The sequence below is a fragment of the Triticum urartu genome, chromosome 1 (genome assembly GCF_003073215.2).
Source record: "Triticum urartu cultivar G1812 chromosome 1, Tu2.1, whole genome shotgun sequence".
NCBI classification, from domain to species: domain Eukaryota; kingdom Viridiplantae; phylum Streptophyta; class Magnoliopsida; order Poales; family Poaceae; genus Triticum; species Triticum urartu.
Genome location: NC_053022.1, coordinates 455,381,962 through 455,407,274, shown reverse-complemented (window position 1 = coordinate 455,407,274; position 25,313 = coordinate 455,381,962). Strand labels below are relative to the sequence as shown.

Genomic DNA, 25,313 nt, shown 5'->3' with positions numbered 1-25,313 from the left:
GTGTCAACCCAACAGACACTTTCGGAGATACCCGTAGTATACCTTTATAGTCACCCAGTTACGTTGTGACGTTTGGTACACCCAAAGCACTCCTACGGTATCCGGGAGTTACACGATCTCATGGTCTAAGGAAAGGATACTTGACATTGGAAAAACTCTAGCAAACGAACTATACGATCTTATGCTATGTTTAGGATTGGGTCTTGTCCATCACATCATTCTCCTAATGATGTGATCTCGTTATCAATGACATCCAATGTCCATAGTCAGGAAACCATGACTATCTGTTGATCAACGAGCTAGTCAACTAGAGGCTTACTAGGGACATGTTGGTGTCTATTATTCACACATGTATTACGATTTCCGGATAACACAATTATAGCATGAATAAACACAATTATCATGAACAAGGAAATATAATAATAATGCTTTTATTATTGCCTCTAGGGCATATTTCCAACAGAAGCGTTCAAGCGAACGGGGTTGATGGAGTCGTACTCGTCGTGATCCAAATCACCGATGATCCTAGTGCCGAACGGACGGCTCCTCCGCGTTCAACACACGTACAGCCCAGTGAGGTCTCCTACGCCTTGATCCAGCAAGGGGAGATGGAGAGGTTGGGGAAGACTCCATCCAGCAGCAGCACGACGGCGTGGTGGTGGTGGAGGAGCGCGGGACTCCAGCAGGGCTTCGCCAAGCACTACGAGAGACGAGGATGGAGAGGGGTAGGGCTGCGCCAACATGAAGATTGAATCGTGTGTTGGGCTGCCCCTTTGCTCAAGTATATATAGGGGAAGGGAAGGGGCTGCGCCCCCACCTAGGGTTCCCTCCCTAGGGATGGCGGTAGCCCCCAGATCCCATCTGGGTGGCGGCCACAAGGGGGAGAGGGGGAGGCGCACCTGGGGTGGGCCTTAGGGCCCATCTGCCCTAGGGTTTGCCCCCTTCCCCTCTTGGAGGCGCCTTGGGCCTTGGTGGGAGGCGCCCCAGCCCACCTAGGGGCTGGTCCCTTCCCACTATTAGCCCATGTAGGCCTCCGGGGCTGGTGGCCCCACCTGGTGGACCCCCGGACCCCTCCGGTGGTCTCGGTACACTATCGGTGATGCCCGGAACACTTTCGATGGCCAGAACCATACTTCCTATATATTAATCTTTACCTCCGGACCATTCCGGAACTCCTCGTGACGTCCGGGATCTCATCCGGGACTCCGAACAACATTCGGTAACCGCGTGCATACTTTCCCTATAACCCTAGCGTCATCGAACCTTAAGTGTGTAGACCCTACGGGTTTGTGAGTCATGCAGACATGGCCGAGACAACTCTCCGGTCAATAACCAACAACGGGATCTGGATACCCATGTTAGCTCCCACATGCTCCACGATGATCTCATCGGATGAACCACGATGTCAAGGACTTGATCAATCCCATATACAATTCCCTTTGTCTAGCGGTACGATACTTGCCCGAGATTCGATCGTCGGTATCCCGATACCTTGTTCAATCTCCTTACCGGCAAGTCTCTTTACTCGTTCCGTAACACATCATCCCATGATCAACTCCTTGGTCACATTGTGCACATTATGATGATGTCCTACCGAGTGGGCCCAGAGATACCTCTCCATTCACACGGAGTGACAAATCCCAGTCTCGATTCGTGCCAACCCAACAGACACTTTCGGAGATACCTGTAGTGTACCTTTATAGCCACCCAGTTACGTTATGACGTTTGGCACACCCAAAGCACTCCTACGGTATCCGGGAGTTGCACAATCTCATGGTCTAAGGAAATGATACTTGACATTAGAAAAGCTTTAGCATACGAACTACACGATCTTTGTGCTAGGCTTAGGATTGGGTCTTGTCCATCACATCATTCTCCTAATGATGTGATCCCGTTATCAACGACATCCAATGTCCATGGTCAGGAAACCGTAACCATCTATTGATCAACGAGCTAGTCAACTAGAGGCTTACTAGGGACATGGTGTTGTCTATGTATCCACACATGTATCTGATTTTCCTATCAATACAATTCTAGCATGGATAATAAACGATTATCATGAACAAGGAAATATAATAATAACCAATTTATTATTGCCTCTAGGGCATATTTCCAACAGTCTCCCACTTGCACTAGAGTCAATAATCTAGTTCACATCGCCATGTGATCAACACTCACAGGTCATATCGCCATGTGACCAACATCCAAGAGTCTACTAGACTCAATGATCTAGTTCACATCACTATGTGATAAACACTGTGTTATGCTTGTGAGAGAGGTTTTAGTCAACGGGTCTTGCCATATTCAGATCCCTATGTATTTTGCAAAACTTTATGTCATATCGTAGATGCTGCTACCACGTTCCACTTGGAGCTATTCCAAATTGTTGCTCCATTATACGTATCCGGTATCTCTACTCAGAGCTATCCGGATAGGTGTTAAGCTTGCATCGACATAACTCTTTACGTCGAACTCTTTATCACCTCCATAACCGAGAAACATTTCCTTATTCCTCTAAGGATAATTTTGACCGCTATCTGGTGATCTACTCCTAGATCACCTTTGTACCCTCTTGCCAGACATGTGGCAAGGCGCACATCAGGTGCGGTACTTCAGCATGGCATACCGTATAGAGCCTATGACAAAAGCATAGGGGACGACCTTCGTCCTTCCTCTTTCTTTTGCCGTGGTCAAGCTTTGAGTCTTACTCAACTTCACACCTTACAACTCAGGTAAGAACCCCTTCTTTGACTGATCTATTTTGAACTCCTTCAAAAACATGTCAAGGTGTGCGTTCTTTGAAAGTATCATCAGGCGTCTTGATCTATCTCTATAGATCTTGATGCCCAATATGTAAGCAGCTTTATCCAGGTCTTCCTTTGAAAAACACTCTTCAAACAACCGTTTATGCTTTCCAGAAATTCTACATCATTTCGAATCAACAATATGTCATCCACATATACTTATCAGAAAATTTGTAGTGCTCCCACTCACTTTCTTGTAAATACAAGTTTCTAGCAAACATTGTATAAACCTAAAAGCTTTGATCACTCCATCAAAGCATATATTCCGATTCCGAGATGCTTTCTCTAGTCCATAGAAGGATTGCTGGAGCCAGCATACCTTTTAGCATCCTTAGGATCGACAAAACCTTTTATTGTATCACATACAACTTTTCTTACGAAAACTTGGTAAGAAAACTTGTTTTGACATCCATCTGTAAGATTTCATAATCAAAAAATACAGCTAATGCTAACATGATTCCGACGGATTTAAGCATCGCTACGGGTGAGAAATTCTCATCGTAGTCAACTCCTTGAACTTGTGAAAAGACTCTTTCCCACAAGTCGAGCTTCATAGACGGTAACATTACCGCTCACGTCCGTCTTCTTCTTAAAGATCCATTTATCTCAATGGCTTGCCGATCATCGGGCAAGTCCACCAAAGTCCATACTTTGTTCTGATATATGGATCCTATCTCGGATTTCATGACTTCTAACCATTTGTCGGAATACGGGCCCACCATCGCTTCTCCATAGATCGTAGGTTCATTGTTGTCTAACAACATGATATCCAAGACAGGATTACCGTACCACTCAGGAGTAGTACATATCCTTGTCGACCTACGGGGTTCGATAGCAACTTGATCCGAAGCTTCATGATCACTATCATTAGCTTCCTATTCAACAGACGTAGGTGCCACAGAAAACATCTTTCTGTGTTGCATCATTCTCTGGTTGAAATAAAGGTTCGACAACCTCATCAAGTTCTATCTTCCTCCCACTCAATTCTTTCGAGAGAAACTCCTTCTCGAGAAAGGACCCGTTCTTAGCGACAAACAATTTGCCCTCGGATTTGAGATAGAAGGTATACCCTACTGTCACCTTTGGGTATCCTATGAAGATGTGTTTGTCCGCTTTGGGTTCGAGCTTCTCCGGCTGAAGCCTTAAGCATCGCATCCCCAAACGTTAAGAAACGACAACTTTGGTTTCTTGCCAAACCAATGTTCTTATGACCGTCTCAACGGACTTAGATGGTGTCCTATCTAAAGTGAATGCAGCTGTCTCTAACGCATAACCTCAAAATGAAAACGGTAGATTGATAAGAGACATCATAGATCGCACCATATCTCATAAGGTTCGATTACGACGTCCGGACACACCATAACCCAGTGGTGTTCCAGGTGGCTTCAACTGTGAAACAATTCCACAATGTCTTAAGTGTTTGCCAAACTCATAACTCAGATATTCTCATTGATCAGATCGTAGGAATTTGATCTTCTTGTTATGATGATTCTTAACTTCACTCTGAAATCGCTTGAACTTTTCAAACGTTTCAGACTTGTGCTTCATTAAGTAAATATACCTATATCTACTCAAATCGTCAGTGAAGATGAGAAAATAGCGATATCCACCGCACGCTTCAATTCTCATTGGATCACACGCATCAGCATGTATGATTTCCAACAAGTCACTTGCCCGTTTCATTGTACCTGAAAGCGGGGTCTTAGTCATCCTGCCCATGAGGCATGGCTCGCATGTGTCAAGCGATTCAAAATCAAGTGACTCCAAACATCCATCGACATGGAGTTTCTTCATGCATCTTACGGCCAATATGACCTTAAGCGGCGCCACGAGAAAGTGGTACTATCATTATTAACTCTACATCTTTTTTGGCGTGAACATGTGTATTACCACGATCGAGATTCAATGAACCATTCACATAGGGTGCATGACCATGAAAGGTATTATTCATGTAAACAGAATAACCATTATTCTCTAACTTAAATGAATAACCGTATTGCAATGAACATGATCTAATCATATTCATGCTCAACGCAGACACCTGATAACATTTATCTAGGTTCAATACTAATCCCGAAGGCAGATGGAGCGTGCGATGGTGATCTCATCAACTTTGGAAACACTTCCAACACACATCATCACCTCGCCCTCAGCCAGTCTCCGTTTAGTCCGTAGCTTTTGCTTCAAGTCACCAATAATAGTAACTGAACCGGTATCCAATACCCAAGTGCTACCAGGAGTACTAGTGAGGTACACATTAATGACACGTATAAACTTTGAAGTTGCCAGCCTTATTATCTACCATGCATTTGGGGTAGTTCCGCTACCAGTGACCGTTCCCCTTACAATAGAAGCATTTAGTCTCGGGTTTGGGTTCAACCTTGGGTTCCTTCACTGGAGCGGCAACTGGTTTGCCATCCATGAAGTTTCCCTTCTAGCCCTTGCCCTTCTTGAAACCAGTGGTCTTATTAAACCATCAACACTTGATGCTCCTTCTTGATTTCTACCTTTTGCGGTCTTAAGCACCGCGAACAACTCCGGGATCAACTCCATCCCTTGCATGTCATAGTTCATCACGAAGATCTAGTAGCTTAGTGATAGTGGCTAGAGAACTCAATCAATCACTATCTTATCTGGAAGTTTAACTCCCACTTGATTTAAGTGATTGTAGCACCCAGACATTCTGAGCACATGTCACTAGCTGAGCTATTCTCCTCCATCTTGTTGGCAAAAGAACTTGTCAGAGGTCTCACACCTCTCAACACGGGCATGAGCCTGAAATTCCAATTTCAGCTCTTGGAACATCTCATATGTTCTATGGCGTTCAAAACGTCATTGGAATCCCGATTCTAAGCCGTAAAGTATGGTGCACTAAACTATCAAGTAGTCATCAGGATGTGTCTGTCAGGTGTTCACAACATCCACAGAAGACGTTGTAGGGGTTTGCACATCGAGCGGTGCATCAAAGACGTACGCCTTCTGTGTAGCAGTGAGGACACTCCTCGGACTATGGACCTAGTCCGGATCAGTGCTCACAATATCTTTCAACTTGGTCTTTCTCTAGGAACGTATTGAAACAGGGAGCTACAACGTGAGCTATTTATCTACAACATATTTGCAAAGACAATTTAGACTATGTTCATGATAATTGAGTTCATTTAATGAACTCCCACTCAGATAGACATCCCTCTAGTCATCTAAGTGAATAATGATCCGAGTCAACTAGGCCGTGTCCGATCATCACGTGAGACGGACTAGTCAACATCGGTGAACATCTTCATGTTGATCGTATCTTCTATACGACTCATGCTCGACCTTTCGGTCTTTCGTGTTCCGAGGCCATGTCTGTACATGCTAGGCTCGTCAAGTCAACCTAAGTGTTTCTGCTATGTAAATCTGGCTTACACCCATTGTATTCGAACGTTAGAATCTATCACACCCAATCATCACGTGGTGCTTCGAAACAACGAACCTTTGCAACGGTGCACAATTAGGGGGAACACCTTTCTTGAAATTTTAGTGAGGGATCATCTTATTTAATCTACCGTCGTTCTAAGCAAATAAGATGTAAAACATGATAAACATCACATGCAATCAAATAGTGACATGATATGGCCAATATCATTTTGCTCCTTTTGATCTCCATCTTCGGGGCTCCAAGATTATCGTTGTCACCGGCATGACACCATGATCTCCATCATCATGATCTCCATCATCGTGTCTTCTTGAAGTTGACTCGTCATCTATTACTTCTACTACTATGGCTAACGCTTTAGCAATAAAGTAAAGTAATTACATGACGTTTATGTTGACACGCATGTCATAAATAAATAAAGACAACTCCTATGGCTCCTGCCGGTTGTCATACTCATCGACATGCAAGTCGTGAGTCCTATTACAAGAACATGATCAATCTCATACATCACATATATCATTCATCACATCCTTTTGGCCATATCACATCACAAGGCATATGCTGCAAAAACAAGTTAGACGTCCTCTAATTGTTGTTGCAAGTTTTAACGTGGCTCCTATAGGTTTCTAGCAAGAACGTTTCTTACCTACGTGAAAACCACAACGTGATATGCCAATTTCTATTTACCCTTCATAAGGACCCTTTTCATCGAATCCGATCCGATAAAGTGAGAAAGACAGACACCCGCTAGCCACCTTATGCAACTAGTGCATGTCAGTCGGTGGAACCAGTCTCACGTAAGAGTACGTGTAAGGTCGGTCCGGGCCGCTTCATCCCACGATGCTGCCGAATTAAGATAAGACTAGTAACGCCAAGCAAATTGACAAATCGACACCCACAACAACTTGTGTTCTACTCGTGCATAGAAACTACGCATAGACCTAGCTCGTGATGCCACTGTTGGGGAACGTAGCAGAAATTCAAAATTTTCTACGCATCACCAAGATCAATCTATGGAGTAATCTAGCAACGAGGGAAGGAGGGTGCATCTACATACCCTTGTAGATTGCTAAGCAGAAGCGTTCAAGTGAACGGGGTTGATGGAGTCGTACTCGTCGTGATCCAAATCACCGATGATCCTAGTGCCGAACGGACGGCACCTCCGCGTTCAACACACGTACAGCCCGGTGACGTCTCCTACGCCTTGATCCAGCAAGGGGAGAAGGAGAGGTTGGGGAAGACTCCATCCAGCAGAAGCACGACGGCATGGTGGTGGTGGAGGAGCGCGGGACTCCGGCAGCTTCGCCAAGCACTACGAGAGACGAGGAGGGAGAGGGGTAGGGCTGCGCCAATAGGAAGATTGAATCGTGTGTTGGGCTGCCCCTTTGCTCAAGTATATATAGGGGAAGGGAAGGGGCTGCGCCCCCACCTAGGGTTCCCTCCCTAGGGGTGGCGGCAGCCCCCAGATCCCATCTGGGTGGCGGCCACAAGGGGGAGAGGGGGGGGCGCACCTGGGGTGGGCCTTAGGGCCCATCTGCCCTAGGGTTTGCCCCCTTCCCCTCTTGGAGGCGCCTTGGGCCTTGGTGGGAGGCGCCCCAGCCCACCTAGGGGCTGGTCCCTTCCCACTATTGGCCCATGTAGGCCTCCGGGGCTGATGGCCCCACCTGGTGGACCCCCGGACCCCTCCGGTGGTCCCGGTACACTACTGGTGATGCCCGGAACACTTCCGGTGGCCAAAACAATACTTCCTATATATTAATCTTTACCTTCGGACCATTCCGTAACTCCTCGTGACGTCCGGGATCTCATCCGGGACTCTGAACAACATTCGGTAACCGCGTGCATACTTTCCCTATAACCCTAGCGTCATCGAACCTTAAGTGTGTAGACCCTACGGGTTCGTGAGTCATGCAGACATGGCCGAGACAACTCTCTGGTCAATAACCAACAGCGGGATCTGGATACCCATGTTAGATCCCACATGCTCCACGATGATCTCATCGGATGAACCACGATGTCAAGGACTTAATCAATCCCGTATACAATTCCCTTTGTCTAGCGGTACGATACTTGCCCGAGATTCGATCGTCGGTATCCCGATACCTTGTTCAATCTCGTTACCGGCAAGTCTCTTTACTCGTTCCGTAACACATCATCCCGTGATCAACTCCTTGGTCACATTGTGCATATTATGATGATGTCCTACCGAGTGGGCCCAGAGATACCTCTCCGTTCACACGGAGTGACAAATCCCAGTCTCGATTCGTGCCAACCCAACAGACACTTTCGGAGATACCTGTAGTGTACCTTTATAGCCACCCAGTTACTTGTGACTTTTGGCACACCCAAAGCACTCCTACGGTATCCGAGAGTTGCACAATCTCATGGTCTACGGAAATGATACTTGACATTAGAAAAGCTTTAGCATACGAACTACACGATCTTTGTGCTAGGCTTAGGATTGGGTCTTGTCCATCACATCATTCTCCTAATGATGTGATCCCGTTATCAACGACATCCAATGTCCATGGTCAGGAAACCGTAACCATCTATTGATCAACGAGCTAGTCAACTAGAGGCTTACTAGGGACATGGTGTTGTCTATGTATCCACACATGTATCTGAGTTTCCTATCAATACAATTCTAGCATGGATAATAAATGATTATCATGAACAAGGAAATATAATAATAACCAATTTATTATTGCCTCTAGGGCATATTTTCAACATGCATTTCTTGAGACCATCCGGAAGATCGAGAACCATGATTCGCACAACCAACTCTAGCATGATCTTATTGAGCATCGATGGCAACTCTATGTGGGGGAGGGGGGGGATAGATCCCCATTTTTATTCATTTCTATTCGTGTGAGATTTGAACAATTTGTTGTTGTAATAATTATTTAAATTTGAACATTTGTTCTAATGAAAACTATTGTTGTATTGTGAATTGCTTTTCAGACCATTCATATATTCGTATGTTGAATTTATATTACGATTCCATTCGATCCATATTATTGACATGTGTAATTTATTCGATGCTATGTAAAATTTACGGTGTCGTAAGCGCTCCTGCGGAACAGATCTCGTAAACGCGTCATCCCATAAGTTTGCGGGATGCGTTTACATGATCTGTTCCACCGGAGCGCGCACCGTTTAAAAAGTTTTGCTAGCCCCTTGAACGCGTTTTGCGAGACGTCCGGTTGCATGGTCTGCTAGAGATGCTCTAATGCGAGCGGTTTTGACGATGATGGTTACAAATCAAACAAATCAAACCGACTGGTTAGTTCAATGTTGAAATGTGGACAAATCAAACCGAGCGGTTTTGAGGTTTGCTGTTGCCAAAAAAAAAAGAGTACACAAAAGTCCATGGAAGGCACGTCGCAAATTGGTCGTTCAGCCCATCTACCCATGGGCTGAGAACCGGCCCTCCCCCTCCAGGGCATCTCAGGATTCCGGCCCAAGTCCGACGTTCCGAGCTCTCCAGAATTCTCTTCCCGTTTCCCCCTTCCACCAGAAGCACAAAGCACAAGGAAGCGATCCACACACTACACCGAGCCATCAAACCAACACTTCATCAGATCGAACCGAGCCAGATCGACCGGAGCCGAGAACCGAGGCAACGAGGGATCGCGCGAGAAAAATTCAGAGGAAATCGGCAGCGATCGAGAGGCCCGGCGATGTTCTTCTTCTTCGTAGGCGGCGTGGAGCAGGGCGCGGGGCGGGTGCTCAAGGAGGCGGCCGGGCGGTGCGTGCGCTGCGGCGGCGCGGCCGACCTGGTGGAGACCGAGAAGGTGCTCAAGCTCTTCTTCGTCCCCGCGTGGCGGTGGCCGGGCAAGGACCCCGCCTACCTCTGCCGCGACTGCGGCCTCCTCGCGCCGGGGTCCCACGGCGCCGGCGGCGGGGAGCTCCTCCCCCGCGCGGGGGCGGGGCAGTGCGGCGCGTGCAGCCGCGCCGTCGACCCGCAGTTCCGCTTCTGCCCCTTCTGCGGCTCCGCGCTGTGAAGCGCGCCATGGATGGATGCGCGTTGCAGGCCACGGCCCAGAGAGGAACAGAGGTGATGATCCTCTCTCTCTCTCTGAACTCTCAAGACAGTAGTAGTACTAGGGTTGTGCAGCAGAGTTGTCAGTTAGCTTCTGGTTCTGCGAAAGTTGTGCTAACCTGTGTGGATGTAAATTTGGTGAAATGTTTGTAATAAACGAGACCGATAAAATTCGTCGCATCATCGGCAGCGCACACTACACAAAATCTCAAAACTCAGTTTGCACTTTCAAGCAGAGACGATCATCATTCACCACAACGGGAACAGCCTACGAGCTGTGACCCGTGTGGTGATTTACACAGCTGAATTATGGAAGACGGAAGAACATGGCATAGATGAAGAACCAAGACATGCTTGCACATAACTACATAAGCCAGTGATCAATCTACACGGCTTGCCCGTATCCTTGACCCTGAGGGGGAGCAGCGGGGTGGAACTGTCCGTACCCCTGAGCAGGAGGAGGGTACTGTCCTCCATACCCCTGCGCGTTTGGAGGGGGAGGGTACTGCCCGTATCCCTGCGCGTTCGGAGGCGGAGGGTAGTGCGCGTACGGCGCCTGCCCGTACATCGGAGCAGGGTGGCCCATCGCGATGCCGTCGGACTTGGGCTCGCCCGCCGACGACGGCCCCGCCACGGCCCCCGGGTATCCCGGCGCAGCAGCCGCTGCCGTTGCCGTGGCCGTGGCCGCGGCGGCGCGAAGCAGGAAGTAGGATTTGATCCCGAGCACGGTGGCGATGATGCTCAGGATGGCCGCCCTCCTGAACACGCCGTCCCTGACGAAGTAGCACCCCGTGTTGACCTCGCGCGTCACCGGCGCGTTCCACGCCGCGCCCTGCACGAAGTAGATCTCCGCGATCACCGTCGCCACCCTGCACGCACATATTTACACAGCATATTCATCCCCCGTTGATTTGGTCGTCGCCTGGATCGAATCGCGGCGCGCGCGGAAGGAGGCTCACCATGAGAGGACGGCGAAGACGACGCCGATGTTGCGCCTGGACGCGGAGAAGGCGGCGCCCCGGGGCTTGCAGCAGCCGCAGCAGCGGCCGGCGGCCGAGACGGTGATCTGGGCCGCCAGCAGCAGGAGCGCCGCGACCAGCCCCAGCGCGAACGCCGGGTTGGCGGGGTACACGCACTCGGTCCTGGACATCGAGATGTCATTCGGCTGCGCGCCGCGAGCACAAGCATCCCGATGTCAGCTCAGTTTCTTTGAGATTTAGACGGATGAACACAAGCGTATACTTACCTCGAGCTTGGTGCCCTCGGCGATGAGCCCCAGCACGGCGCTTCCGACCCCAAAGAATCCCACCACGACGGACACGACGATCACGCTCGTCTCCATTTCTCCAGCAATCTTTCAGCCGATGTCTCCCAGACCGAGAGGCTGCGAGATGGATGGGCGAAGACTTGAGACCTCAAGTTGAGAGGCGTGACCAAATGGGCTGATGCCTAGCAGAGTAAGCCGATGAGGTCGTCTCGTCAGGCGATTAGTTTTTTCTTCACGCGTATTCTTTGTCCATAAACAACCATTGTTACTGGCACCGGCTGGTGGGGAAAGCGAGGTCAAGATCGCTGACGATCACACGTAGTCGTATGCGGAAAGATCAACGCGCGACAAGTCTGATATCATGGCTGATCGGTGATGAAAATGACGCGGTTACTTTGATGCCAACTTGATCGGCTAGCAAAGGGGACACGTACGTAAGCTCACGACTTGTTAGCCGTGAATTCGTGCTCCGATTTTGCAGCGCCGGTAGATATTTTAGCGAAGCACTTCACGGTGAAGGCCAATGCTTGGTCTTGGGGTAGAAGATAGGTTGGGTGGCGCGCACGCAGCCTTCGCGGATTGCTTAATCAAAGGACACCTTACTCTTTTCTTTTTCCAAATAAAAGGACACCTAACTTTACCTGACAAGCTAGTGATGGCAGAGTCAACTTGCAACGCAAGACGTGCATTTGTCAGGTTTAAGGATGCTGGCCGCTGATTGCGACTGTTTCGGAAGCCGATATGCTGTGAGCACTTGTATAGATTTTTTTTTTTTTTTGAGATGAGCACTTGTATAGACCATGATCAGCTGGCGGCCGGCCGATGCCTACCAATAATGCTCGATGGAGTCGAACAGTATGCACTATGCAGGCCGCAGAATGTACCACGGCACTGTTCGTCACCTATTCTTGGCACCATCTGGCCAAGTTCTCTAGTGCTCTTGCCTACCGACTGTTGCGTTTCCTGAACTTGAACGGCATAAGAGCAACTATAGCAAATCCTCGATAACTGGGATTTGCAGAATAGCTTTGAGTGCATTCAAAAGGAAAATTAGAGGCTCCGGACCTTAATGAAAAGTCAGATTCCCCAAAGTGCAGCTTCTAAACATTGTTCCTCTTATTACTTTTGCGTATACTTTTTTTTTTGATAAAGAGGCCTCCCCCTCTGATTTCATTTTTATCATAAACCATGATGTCTTTACAAACTACTAAGCAGAAAATAAAAAAGTAAAAAATAGCATCGCTATAGAATGCCTAGACTAGCAAGCTGAAGATAGAGAAAATTTCTTATTTAACACTATCTTAAAATCTGCTTCCTTATTTGACACTGAAAAAAATTCTTCACTATTTGACACAAGTTCTAAATTTTATTCCCTATATGATATTTCCATTCATTTTGAGCCTAAATGACACCTAAAAACTCTTTTGTCCCTCATGTGTTATGTGTGTAGGGGGCAATAGCGCACACACGCAGCACCAGTGCGAGGACAAGAGCACACACGCAGCAACATATACACATGCATCAACACACACGCACGCACGCGCACGTGCACACACACACACAGCAACACACATGCACGCGCACGCACACACGCAGCAACACACACGCACGCAGCACACACACATATACACAAACACGCAGCAGCAGCACACACGCAGGCAGCACATAGGCACGCAACAGCACACACACACACGCACATACAAACGCAGCGGCACACATGCACACACACATGCAGCAGCAGCACACATGTGCGTGTGCACCCACACACGCAACAGCACACACGCGCGCACACACATACCGCATGAGGGGCAAAATCGTCTTTTCAGGTGTCATTTAGGTTCAAAATGGATGAAAGTGTCGTATAGGGAATAAAATTTAGGATTAGTGTCAAATAGGGAAGAAAAACTTTTCCAGTATCAAATAAGGAATCAAATTTTAAAACAGTATCAAATAAGGAATTTTCTCCTGAAGATAAGACCAACTGAAGAACAACATGGCTTCAGCAGGCACCAGGGTGACGGAAGCAACATTTGGAACATTGCTTACCACAGGAGTTTAACCGGAGTAAACTACTTAAGCTACTCCTTTCGATTCATATCAATTGACGCACATTTAGTACAAGACAAAGTGATACTTCCTCCATTTTAAAATGTAAGACGTTTTTTAACACTACAATAATTTTGATAGAGGAAGTACATAGCAAGGACCAAAAGTATCGCCTTCGACTCAACTCCAAAACTTCATTGTATCCTGAGCACCCCAATGCGCCACCCTTGAACAACATGAAAAACCATTAGCGTATACATGAACCAACTTTCGAAACTCAACCATACTACGTACATATATTACAGACTGAATTAATAAAACCCTTTACGGGTCGCGCAAAGAGCGCCCTCTCAGCTAGGCCACGTCAATGATTTTTACTGTCGCAGGTACCCTAGATAACACCTCCCCACGTAATTTTTTCCTTATCTTCGTCACTAAGCAGCCCAGCACGCGACCTCCCTCTCTCTCTCGTCTCGTTTGGCTGCGAGCACGCCGCCGGGGTTGGGTCACCGGGCGCCCCCCGCCCTCTTTGTACCTCTCCTTCAACTGCTCCGCCGCTGCCCGTCCTCGTCAGCTGCCGCGCCCCTGGCCTAGCAGGTGACCATGGTGAAGTTCTCAGTAGGAAGATGCCGAGGGAGGAGGATCCGGTTCCCCAAATAACAGTGCCCGCCCGCATCGTGCCCCTCGATGGAATCGGACCTGCTGGAGGCGACGGCGGCGCAGCCCACGGACGTCGCTGGAGGAGGCGCGGAAGACGGGCTCCGACTCCTCGGACGAGGACGAGGAAGGGGACGCCGACGACGAGCTCCGCATCCAGGCCCTGGAGCGCGTCATCGTGCAGCAGCCTCTCGACTATGATTCCCATGTTCAGGTACTACCGTCCACCGCATCCTCTCTAGATTATGTGTCTGCACCAATGTCAGTATGGATATGTTGCCTCGCTACCATTGCTCATTGCGTATTTGCTTTTGGGAGAGTTCCTGATATATGGATGTAGATGATCAAGAAGAGTTCAGAGAAGTCATCTCAAGTTCTTTCAGAAAATTAAAATAACAGTTAATCTTGCCACTTGAAACTTGGTTAGAGCAATATTTCTAACTTTGCCATCTGCACGTATGTATGATTGTGGTATCCCAAAATTAATAGTGATCTCAATGTTCTTCAGTAATACAATGAATTGTGGTACTCCAAGATTATGGCATCCGATCTATTTTCTCTTGGCAATGGTACTGCCATTCCGATCTTTCCGAAAAGTCCGAAAAGTTATGGATGCGTGATTGTGAGGGTAACCACACCACAAACAAAAGAAAGTGGCGAGACTAGAAACAAAGACAACACATGATGATCCCTAGGACAGCAGCAATGCGTCTTGTCAAGGGTTATGATTGTGTGTGTGTGTATAGTAACACTATATATATGCCATACATGGCATATGTGCTAGTATATATGCTATTATTTTTACGGGATGGTAGTATATATGCTACTAGCTTGGAGTATATGTATATACTATACTTTTCGGCCAGGCAACTACAACTGGAGCGAGTATATACTCCTTTCCAATGAAAAGGTTGATATACTACTTTTAGAACAGATTGGAAAGTATATACTACCTCAAAATAAAAGAGTATATACTACTTTATTGATAAAAAATGCAACTTTCAACCTTTGGGTCTATACATTTTTTCGAGCGTGTGTACCTTTTTTTAGCCAGGTAGCTCGGAATGAACGAGTAGGTATTTACTCTTTTTTCTGGCGAAAGTACGAATTTACTCCTTTTATACTGAGTTTACAGCTATTTCCAATTATTTGAAAAAAAATGTCCATCTGAGATCCAAGTGAAATAATAGATGGTATATACTGAAGTTTTTTTTATGGAGTACATATTTCATCTAAAATGAAGTAGTATATGCTGTCCAATTCAAAAAATTATACGCTGCCAAAAAAATCAGTATGTGCATGTATTGTATCACGCCATGGGTGGATCACTAGCCATGCATGAAGTATTTTAGCCCGCCGGAGCTTCAGGTTGAAACCTTGGCCACCAGCCCATCTGCCCATGCACCACCCTGATTGACATGAGAGTTAGTGGAAGCTCGTTCAGAACATCGGTGTGCAGCTTCATGCGTGTTGCCGGCTAACCGTCGTCAGCTCTTCGCCAGCATGCCGTCAACGTCGTCCACCGCTGGTCGCATGGCATCTCTCGAATGCGATCTGAACAAGTTGAATTAAAAGGATACGAATTCAAAGAATTAACAAAATCACATACAACCTCCGCGCACCAGGACTACTCTAGTCCACGTAGTGTAACAACATGCAACAAACGAATCAACTCATTATGCTATTGAGACGGATCCCTGGACATGCAGCCGGTCGAGGCGGCCGCTGCCGAATCTCGTCGATGCCATCAGAGACCATGTTGGCGAGCACCATGGACGAGTAGCCGTCGGTCGCCGAATGACGCGCACGCTGCCGGGTCCCGTCGATGCCGTGATAGATGGTGCTACCAAGCAGGACGAGTTGTCGCCGCCCGCCAGTCGCCGGATGATGCGCAGGCTGCTGGGTCTCGTCCATGTCGTCGGAGATGTGTTGCTGAGCACCATGGATGAGTTGCCGCCGGCTGCCGGCCGGCGGACGAGGTGCACGCTGCCAGCTCTCGTCCATGCCGTCGTAAATCATGTTGGTTAGAACCGTGTACAAGTAGCCGCCGGCCTGGTATTAATAGTTGGGCAAACAATGTGCAGCAAGAATCCCTATTTTCAAGGAACTAATTTTCAAAGTCCACCTTATCCATTCAAATGGACTTGGGCGGTACTTAATTATCTAATTTCAGTTAAACTGAAAAGAACTAGTTTAGTGATGGGAGTATGTACTTCTAGGAGTACTAACCCATTTTCATATATATTATATATATATATATATATTATATAATGTACTATAATAAACTAAGACGCGACTAACTAACAACTAATAAGGAGCACCATTATAGCCGGAGACATAAGTGAAGATAGTAGTAGAGAGTATCCCGTAGAGTGGATGATAGAATAGCATAGCGCTACCCTCATGCCTCTCCCAGTCGATAACGCGGTATCACTTATAAAATAGCAGTAGTTATGCCTTACCACACAAAAGCATAATAACCATTGAGTTATGTACTCTTCGATAGAATAATAGATAAACAAGATAATCAAAGCGAGTGACATATATCAAAAATATTTTTGACATGGACTGACATTATACACCTTACTAGATTTCTTGTACATAACGTTACTAGGGGGTGTAGAATAAGCTATTCTACACTCACCCTTAGAATAGCGTTACCCTATATATATATATATCGCGCTATTCGTCATCCTGGATGAGGAATAGTTATTCTTCACCCCTCTCTATTTTACCATCTATGCATCGTAATTTTACGTTCCGTAAGTTTTGTCTTATTTCCGACATAAAAAAAGACTGTAAAAAAATATAATCGTCATAAAAAATATTTTATATTATGTAAAATTACAAACATACAAACATAGTGTAAAATACACATAAATTGCAAATTTTCTTGTCTTATGACCTATATTTTTATTTTCTTGTGCCAAATTTTACGTAGTGAATCAATATGAATGTAACTATTTGAATTCCAAACGTAATTTAATTATAAAATAATCATAAGATTACCTCGGGTGAAGAATAATTTTTTTTGCAACCTGGATGATGAAAAGCAAACCTATTATGTTTCTCTCTAGAGGTGGCAATCTAAGCCACATGGTCTGCTTGGGATCTGGTCCCCTTTCTTTCTCTCTAAACATTTTTCTCATTTTGTGTGTGTGAAATTTATTTCCTCATTGAGATAAAGCTGGACCACTTTTACATATGCTTGGACACTAGGCCCAGCAGGTAGGCCGCATGCCTCCTGCACCGCGCCAGTCGTCGGGCCGCGAGCGAAGGGTTCCCAGCCCACGAAAGGTTCCATGAGCAGGAAAGGTTCGTGCTTTTTTTTCCTCGCTGGTTTTTTGGTTCTTTGCATATCGGCCGTAGTCACCCGTGCATGCAGCCCAGCCGTCCACACATCTCACCCTTCTCCCTTGGGCCCCCGCGTCGTCCACCCCTGGCGACTTGAGGGGTGAAGACCTAGCGGCGCCACTTTCTCCTCCCCTTCCCTCCCCTGACCCACCGTCGCCGGAGGCGTCGGCCGACGAAGCTTGTCTGTCTCCGGGGATGGAGACGGCGGGGCGTCTTTCTATCTGGCGGGAAGCGGCGGGGTTGCTTCTCCGGCTAGCGCGTGTGGAGGTGGTGGCGGCGACGCATGTTGCTCCGGCATGGTGCCATGCGGCGCACGGCCGTGCTCGAGGCCGTGGTGCACAACGCTGGTGTGAGCGCTGTTGGCCACTGGATGGGGCGGAGGTCCCCCGCGTGGTCTGCTGGATCTCGCGCCGGCGGGGCGGTTGCCGTGGTGGAGAGCATGGGGCACCGGCACGACTGCGCTAGGGGCTGTGGCATGCTGCACTGGTGTGCGCGGGGTCGGCAGCTGACTTGGGCAGCGGCCTCCCGAGTGGCCTGCTGGTGCTAGTGGGTCTTCCCCCTATCTTTCTGCCTATCTGATGCCGAGATGGCCGGTGGTTTCGACCAGTGGTTCATTTCTACGGGTTGCGTGGTGCAGGTCTCCATGTCAGGCAGGCGGGCTGCAGATGTTTCCTCTCCTGTCGGTCCTCTTGATGTGCTCCGGCCAGATGCCGTGCTGGGGGTGTGGCTGTTATTCCTCTTCCTTATGCGGCAGCGCCGGCGAAAGGACGACGTGGTGCTGGACAGACTCCCTTCCCCTTCCTCCTCTGTGGATATTTCTTTCCTTTCTTCCTTACTGATTTCAACAGTTTTGTACGGAAGCTGGGCTCCATGTAAATATTCATTTGGTTTGATTGCCACTTCCGGTAATGTGTGTAGAAGATTCGGTATTGCAATTTTGATTATTCTTATTCTTTTCAGATCCGGTTGTGCAGTTTTGTGAAAAAGCGAAGCAACTTTTTAACCGAATAAATGTTTGATTGTATGCACTATCTTCTCTGAATAATTTATTTGTGTTCTTTGAATTGTGTTGTTATATAGTTATGTGAAGATGGTGAGATTGTGAAGTGCGGGTTGTGAACTTGTGATGGACTTTTTGTCGATGCTGTGGCTTGTGGCTGCTTGATTTGCACATGGTAGATGCATGTCCACGGGTGGGCAAGTTTGTGGTTGCTTTTCATTATCAGTTTCTCCTTGTTTTTTTGTAATCATTGGATTGGCCTGATTAGGAATATTTTGTTTGCCTTGCTAATTTAGTTGATGAACCGTGTAAGTTGCCTTGCTGACAAGTTTGTATAAATTGTATAGTTTTTATCAATGTGAAGAGCGGTGGTTCGGAGAGCTTGCCGCACTGATGCTTGCTCCCATCTCTAGTTTTTTTTACCATAAATAGATGTTCATGGATGGATTCATCACCACCCTCCTCTCCTGCCTCCCTCCTACATCCTCCTCTCTAAGGTTGAGGTTGATATCTCCACTGATTTTTCAGATCAATCTTTTGCTTCGACGCGTGCAGTTTGTGCTTTTTATGTGGATCTTGTAAGCGCTAGCTGGTTAGAGTTACTGAACACATTCTTTTATCTGTTTTTAGTCATAAGAAAGTCAGTTAGCATGCTTTCTATAGTGTGTATAATTTAGTGACAATTTTTTTTACAGTTTGTTCATGGGTGTGCTTATACTAAACAAAATTAACATTGTGGGTGTGCCGCTGGCTGTTGGTATTGATAAAACCAACTGATGCTCATATATGTGTGGGGACATAGTTTGTTGAGTAAGATCAGCTAATTCTTCCAACGCTGTCTACCTCATAAAAGAAGTGGTTGTGTGTGTGTGTGTGTGTGTTGGTCTAGAGATAGAGATACTAGGATTTAATCTAGGCACCAACACTTAGTGTGGTTAAGGGCACTTGAAATATAAGTTGATAGGGGTGGCATAAGAGGAAACAACCATTATGAACTAACAAGTGTAAGTGAAAAATGAAAATTAAATAATGACATTAGAACCTTGGTTTTCCATTGCCCTAACGTTGCACAACCCTATGTGTGCACTCTTTTTATTTGAGCGGGCACCTTTTATACCTTGACCTTCCGTCTCTCTTTCTCTCATCCCTTTGTGTGTGTGTGTGTGTGTGTGTGTGTGTGTGTGTGTGTGCGTGTGTGTGTGTGTGGTCTCTAGACTGATTAGGGATTAACTTAGGCGCCAGCACTTGATGTGGTTAAGGCTTCTCGAAATATAAGTTGCTAGAGTTGGCTTAAGAGGAAACAACAATTATGAGTATAAGTGAAACATGCAAATTATACGTCTCACAATGGTCTAGTATCCTTGTATGGTTATAATGACACGAACCTTTATTTTTCATTGTGCAAACCTTTTCACAATTGGACGTGCGCACTCTTTTTATTGTACGAGAACCCTTTTTTTGTCATTGCCTAAACCATGCACAACATGTATGTGCACTCTTTTTATTGAACTGGGCACCTTTTATACCATGAACTCCTGACCTTTCTCTCTTTCCACGTTGGTATCCCATCTCTCTTTCTCTCCACCTGTGTGTGTATTTGATGGTCAAGAGATTTAATATAGATGCAAACACTTGATGTGGTTAAGGCCACTTGAAATATAAGACGATAGAGTTGACATAAGAGAAAACAATAATATGAACTAATAAGTGTAAGTGAAACATGAAAGTTGCATAATGACATGAGAACGTTGACTTTCCATTGCCCAAACCTTGCACAACCCTATTTGTGCACTCTTTTTATTGGAGCGGGCACCTTTTATACCTTGAACTCCCGTCTCTCTTTCTCTCATCCATGTGTGTGTGTGTGTGTTGGTTGGTCTCTAGACTGATTAGGCATTAATTTAGGCGCCAGCACTCGATGTGGTTAAGGCCCCTCAAAATATAAGTTGATAGAGTTGGCATAAGAGGAAACAATAATTATGAGTATAAGTGAAACATACAAATTATACCTCTCATAATGGTCTAGTATCCTTATATGGTTATAATGACATGAACCTTTATTTTTCATTGTGCAAATCTTTTCACAATTGGATGTGCGCACTCTTTTTATTGTACTTGGCACCTTCAATATTCTAGAAAGTGAGTTAGGGGACCTGGCTACACAAGGGCGACCGAACCCTAGCCCCACCAGCACGCCCCTCCCAACCGCCACCCGAGGCACTCACTGGTGCTGCTGCGTGTCTGCCGGTGAAGCTGGTGTCGAGGCTTCGTATGCCAGGGCGGCGGCCCTAATTGGTGAGGGCGGCATCGATCTCGTCCGACAGATGGCATCTGAGCCGACACTTTTCTCCATGCAACCCGGTTCCTTAGACGATGAGCATGACAATTTGATGACAGGTGTGATAGAATAATGCCGAGCAAAACTAAGGTACGGTTGTAAGTTTCTCTGTACTCATCTTCTCAGAGGAAAGTGTGTAATAGACATTTTTTTAACTTCTATTGGGAAACAAATGAGACTGCCCATGACATGATTTTGTCTTCCACTTGTTTTTGCATATAAAAACAACACGAGCACGTGTCCCTCTACCAGTTAATCATGGGCCAAAAATCCTTTGCTCTATCGGTGCTACTCTCAGAGACCATCGAACATACTCTGTGTTACTCATTCTTTGACTTTTTGAAAAAAATACCCAGTGGGTCTCGGGGCACAATGTATCTGATTTGGAAAAAAGTAGAAATTGTAAAAGAAGTCAAAAATTCCAAAAACGTTTTGAAAATAAACTTAATCTAATTTTATACTCGTATAAAAAGTTTTATAGAAGGAATATCCTTCATCGGCTTTAGGGCCAAAAACACAAAATAACAGTTACAAAAAGTGTGAATAGTAACATTTATATCGTGTCGATTTTGTTTTTTTTCACCAAGAATACCATGAAAGTTATTTTATCAAGATAATTATCACTAGTATCTTTTACACCTCATGCCCTGTTATTAATCCACCGTGCTATATGTATTGTTCTCCAAACACAAGAAGTTATCGATGTCATCATTTCATGTGTATTTTTGGGGAGTTGTGGCAGAAAGGATTTTTCAGCATATCACTTATTGCATACGCACAAGTCAAAGGCTGCTACGCGTCACAGACCAGCTCTCGCGCGGCTTCATGTAGCTCCTCTGCTTTTTAGTACGTCTCCTGCGTATTATCTTTCAAAACCAATCATAAATCCATTGATTGTTAGTATGTTTATAACCCGAGTAATACTCAGTGAGGTGTGATAATATTTGTTAGCAGGAATAAAAAATATAGTCTCTTGTCGTTTATGCTTTCCCTCTAATCGGTCTAGTAGCAGGTGATGGGTACGTACTTGAACATGCATGGATGAATCAATCTTTAAACGGGCCAATCACGGGCCAGTGCATGGATCATGTGTGTTGTGCATGTGTATGTCTCGTCTGCTAGTCAATCATGACGTCCAAAGGCCTCCAGTTTGCTCCAAAAAGAGTATGTTCTGAGCACTGGTCGTTTGGAAAGACCATCTGATTTCTTAATGACGATGCCTGAAAAACCATCTTCAACCTTAACAATACTCATGAAAATGCTTCCCCTTGAATTACTTCCATGACCATCTCACATAACTCCCACTGAAGCTACTAAGTGAGTGTAATTAGTATTTGATAAAAGAGAGGCAACTATATGTAGCGGACGATGTGGGGCTTATCGACGGTGGAGGCGAGGCCAGCGGCGGCGTCGGGGTTCGACGCGCCGTCCATGGCGAGCGGGCGGGGGAGTGAGCGGGCAGGAGGGATTTGGGAAAGGGGGTGAAATGGGGCTAAATGTGCCACCGACTGGCGGGCCATTGGGAGGAGAAGGGTGGACGTCGCGCGCATTCGCTCCGACGCAAACCCAGCTCAAATTTGGGCTTGAAACGGGTGTCGTGCAGACAAAACACGGACACTCGTCCGTTTGCTTCCGTGTGTTGGCCCGTCATTTTCATCCCTTTCTATCCAAACGGACACTCGCGGACAGTTTGCGTCGACGCGTTGGAGTTGCTCTAAGAACCGTCGTGGTTCCTGGCCTCAGCCTTGCATGAGACGTGTCGACGCAGGAAACTATATGGATGCTGAAGACTGAAGACACCAGATCCACCACACTCGCACCTGTCTGCTCTGACCCATGAGGCCGAACTAGCATGGTCCCGGGCCTTCTAGCCAGGCTGCCCGGGCTTCATCACCCCCTCCCTCACCACCACATGCAAAGAACCTCCACACACCAGCGGCGCCCAAAGCCATCGTCGGAGCTGCCAAATCCAATGCAGACGCATCGCGTCGGACCTCCGCATGCATGACCACGGCGCTCGCCGAACCACCACAACTCCCTGCGTGTCTGCTTGAGCACGAGCCCCTTGCAAAATCGATCGACCTGCACCACCCAGACGAGAGAAGGCGGTTAGGGTTCCCTCCCAGACCACCTGCGGGAGCAACACACTCAGTTGCACATATCTTTTTATTTTGCGAAATCATTTGCACATATCTTGACTTGCTCATTGTGAAAGAAAACCCATAAGCGTGCAACCATCAGCTCGTATACTTTGCTGAAACACTAATAGATTTTCCAAATGATTGCAAGCAAGCTGGGAAAAATGATTGGTTTCTTGTATCATTATGTGAAATATTCCCTCCGTAAACTAATATAAAAGTGTTTAGATTACTATGTTAATGATCTAAACACTTTTATATTAGTTTACATAGAGAGTACTTGTTAAATAACAAGGTACAAAGAGTTAAGGTGCACTGTCCGAATTTCATTTTTTCTGTTTAATATAATGTGTTTGGTAAAACAAAATCTGGACGCATGCATCAAGTGTGGCCTACCATTGCAAAATAGTAGAGACCTGTGACTACACCTGTGTACGGAATGTCAAACTGAATGGCATGTGACCTACTTCCTCGAATCCTGGGATCGTAGGTTGTCTAGGTATTTTGTCAGCGCTCCTTTCCGCGTCTGTCTATAGCTAAGCACACATTATCTCCACATTTCTCTATAGCTAACCAGGAAATAGAAACAGATGTACGTACATGCAGTTAGGGTCCATATGCCACCGTTGGCTATCGTCGCCATTCTTGCATGTGTTTAAAGGGAAAATTACGTCCAGACATGTAGAATGAGAGTAAGTACTTCTTCCGATCCTTTTTAGTTCGCATATTAAATTTGTCTGAAGTCAAGCCTTGTAAAGTTTGACCAACTTTATAGAAAAAATATCAATATTTATAATGTGAAATCAATGCTAGTAGATGCATCATGACTTAAAGTTTCATGTTGTATAACTTTATCATGGTAGATGTTGATATTTTTTCATATAAATATGGTCAAACTTTGTAAAGTTTGACTTCAGACAATTTTTATATGCAGAGTAAAAAGGACTAGAGGGAGTAATCAAGGAGCACAATAAGATAATATTTACTTGGCCTGGTACATCACGAGGCACCTACAGCCAGCTCCAAACCATTACACTGAAGGTACTAAAACTTTGTGTGAAAGATGCAAGCTATATATACAGAGAAGAAGTTTTCGGTAATCCACTTCTGAGCCCAGGCTCAGCCGCACCTGCGTTGACGAAAAAAATTCAAAAGAAATACTAAAAAAATTCAAAAAATTCCAAATTTTTTTTGGGTGATAGATAATTTGCTGCATGAGGTTCGCTCCAATTTTCAAATCATTTGAACGTCTGGGCAGCTCTTGACAAAAAAGACAAATTCGGGGTCCGTAAAAATGTTAACTGTTCATGCACTGTTCTGACCCGATTTGTCTTTTTAGCTTAGAGCAGCTCAGATGTCCAAATGATCTAAAAATTATAGCGAACCTGACGCATCAAATTACCTACCACACCAAAAAAATTGGAATTTTTAAATTTTTTTACTATTTTTTTTATTTTTTTCCTGAACGGGTGCAGATGAGCATGGGCACCGAAACGCCGCACTCTTCTTATAACGCGTTCACATAGCACAATAACCTCCCGCAGATTAGATTTATTAGATGCCAGTGCGTCAATAGACGGATTGAATGAATGCATGTTAACTATCAATACGTTGGGTTCCATTATATGCGGCAGGACTGCTTGCACTTTTCATACTAAATGAACAAAGAAACCATGGTGTGTAATGCAATTTGAAGCTGGCAGGTTTACTTGTCCAAAATGCCCTAGATTTATTAGAGATATCATTTTTGTTGCATTAGATGATTACTTCTAGGCTCAAACTCCTAGTTTTTCATGTAATGTAATGCATGTAGATTATGACTGAGTTTATTGCCCGTAATGGAAGGAACGTTTGCAAACATCCAATGCCTGATGCATTCATATAATGCAAAAGGTGTCGAACCCTTTGGGCGTAAAACTTACTAAAAATAAACCGAGATGTATGGAACCTTTCACTGCTAGCTAAGCAACAAAACCTACACCATAGGCCTTCTCTAAATAGGGCATGCTAGCTGAACAATGCCGGAAAGCAACTGCCCCCATTCCACTTATAAATCTGCCATTATAGACTATAGCTTGCCATTTCCATCCATAGCCCACTAAACCCCCCCCACATGCTTTCCTCTTGTATAAATGTGAACTCCAATAATGTAATAATTCAGAACCTTATCCAACTAGAAGTTCGGATCTTGATGCAAATGAAGGGTTCCGATAGCACCCTCTGCTGCTAGTGAACCTTATGTTTATATATAT

The 25,313-nt window shown here is 45.9% G+C and overlaps 2 protein-coding genes and 1 long non-coding RNA gene across 3 annotated transcripts; 2 read left to right on the top strand and 1 right to left on the bottom strand.

The window, feature by feature from the left end:
- Nucleotides 1–9,527: 9,527 nt before the first annotated feature.
- On the top strand, nucleotides 9,528–10,444 carry LOC125518693. The gene has a single exon (XM_048683521.1). It carries the CDS (start codon nucleotides 9,900–9,902, stop codon nucleotides 10,221–10,223), a length of 324 nt encoding a protein of 107 aa, XP_048539478.1. The 5' UTR covers nucleotides 9,528–9,899; the 3' UTR covers nucleotides 10,224–10,444.
- A 20-nt stretch (nucleotides 10,445–10,464) lies between these two features.
- Nucleotides 10,465–11,776, bottom strand: LOC125518686. The gene is made up of 3 exons (XM_048683508.1): nucleotides 11,508–11,776; nucleotides 11,221–11,426; nucleotides 10,465–11,130 (listed from the first exon to the last, which is right to left on the bottom strand). The coding sequence occupies exons 1-3, from the start codon at nucleotides 11,601–11,603 to the stop codon at nucleotides 10,647–10,649; spliced, it is 786 nt and encodes a 261-aa protein (XP_048539465.1). The 5' UTR covers nucleotides 11,604–11,776; the 3' UTR covers nucleotides 10,465–10,646.
- Nucleotides 11,777–17,341: 5,565 nt separating this feature from the next.
- On the top strand, nucleotides 17,342–18,616 carry LOC125535440. The gene is made up of 2 exons (XR_007294679.1): nucleotides 17,342–18,131; nucleotides 18,223–18,616. It is a non-coding gene; the product is annotated as an uncharacterized LOC125535440 (long non-coding RNA).
- Nucleotides 18,617–25,313: the final 6,697 nt, after the last annotated feature.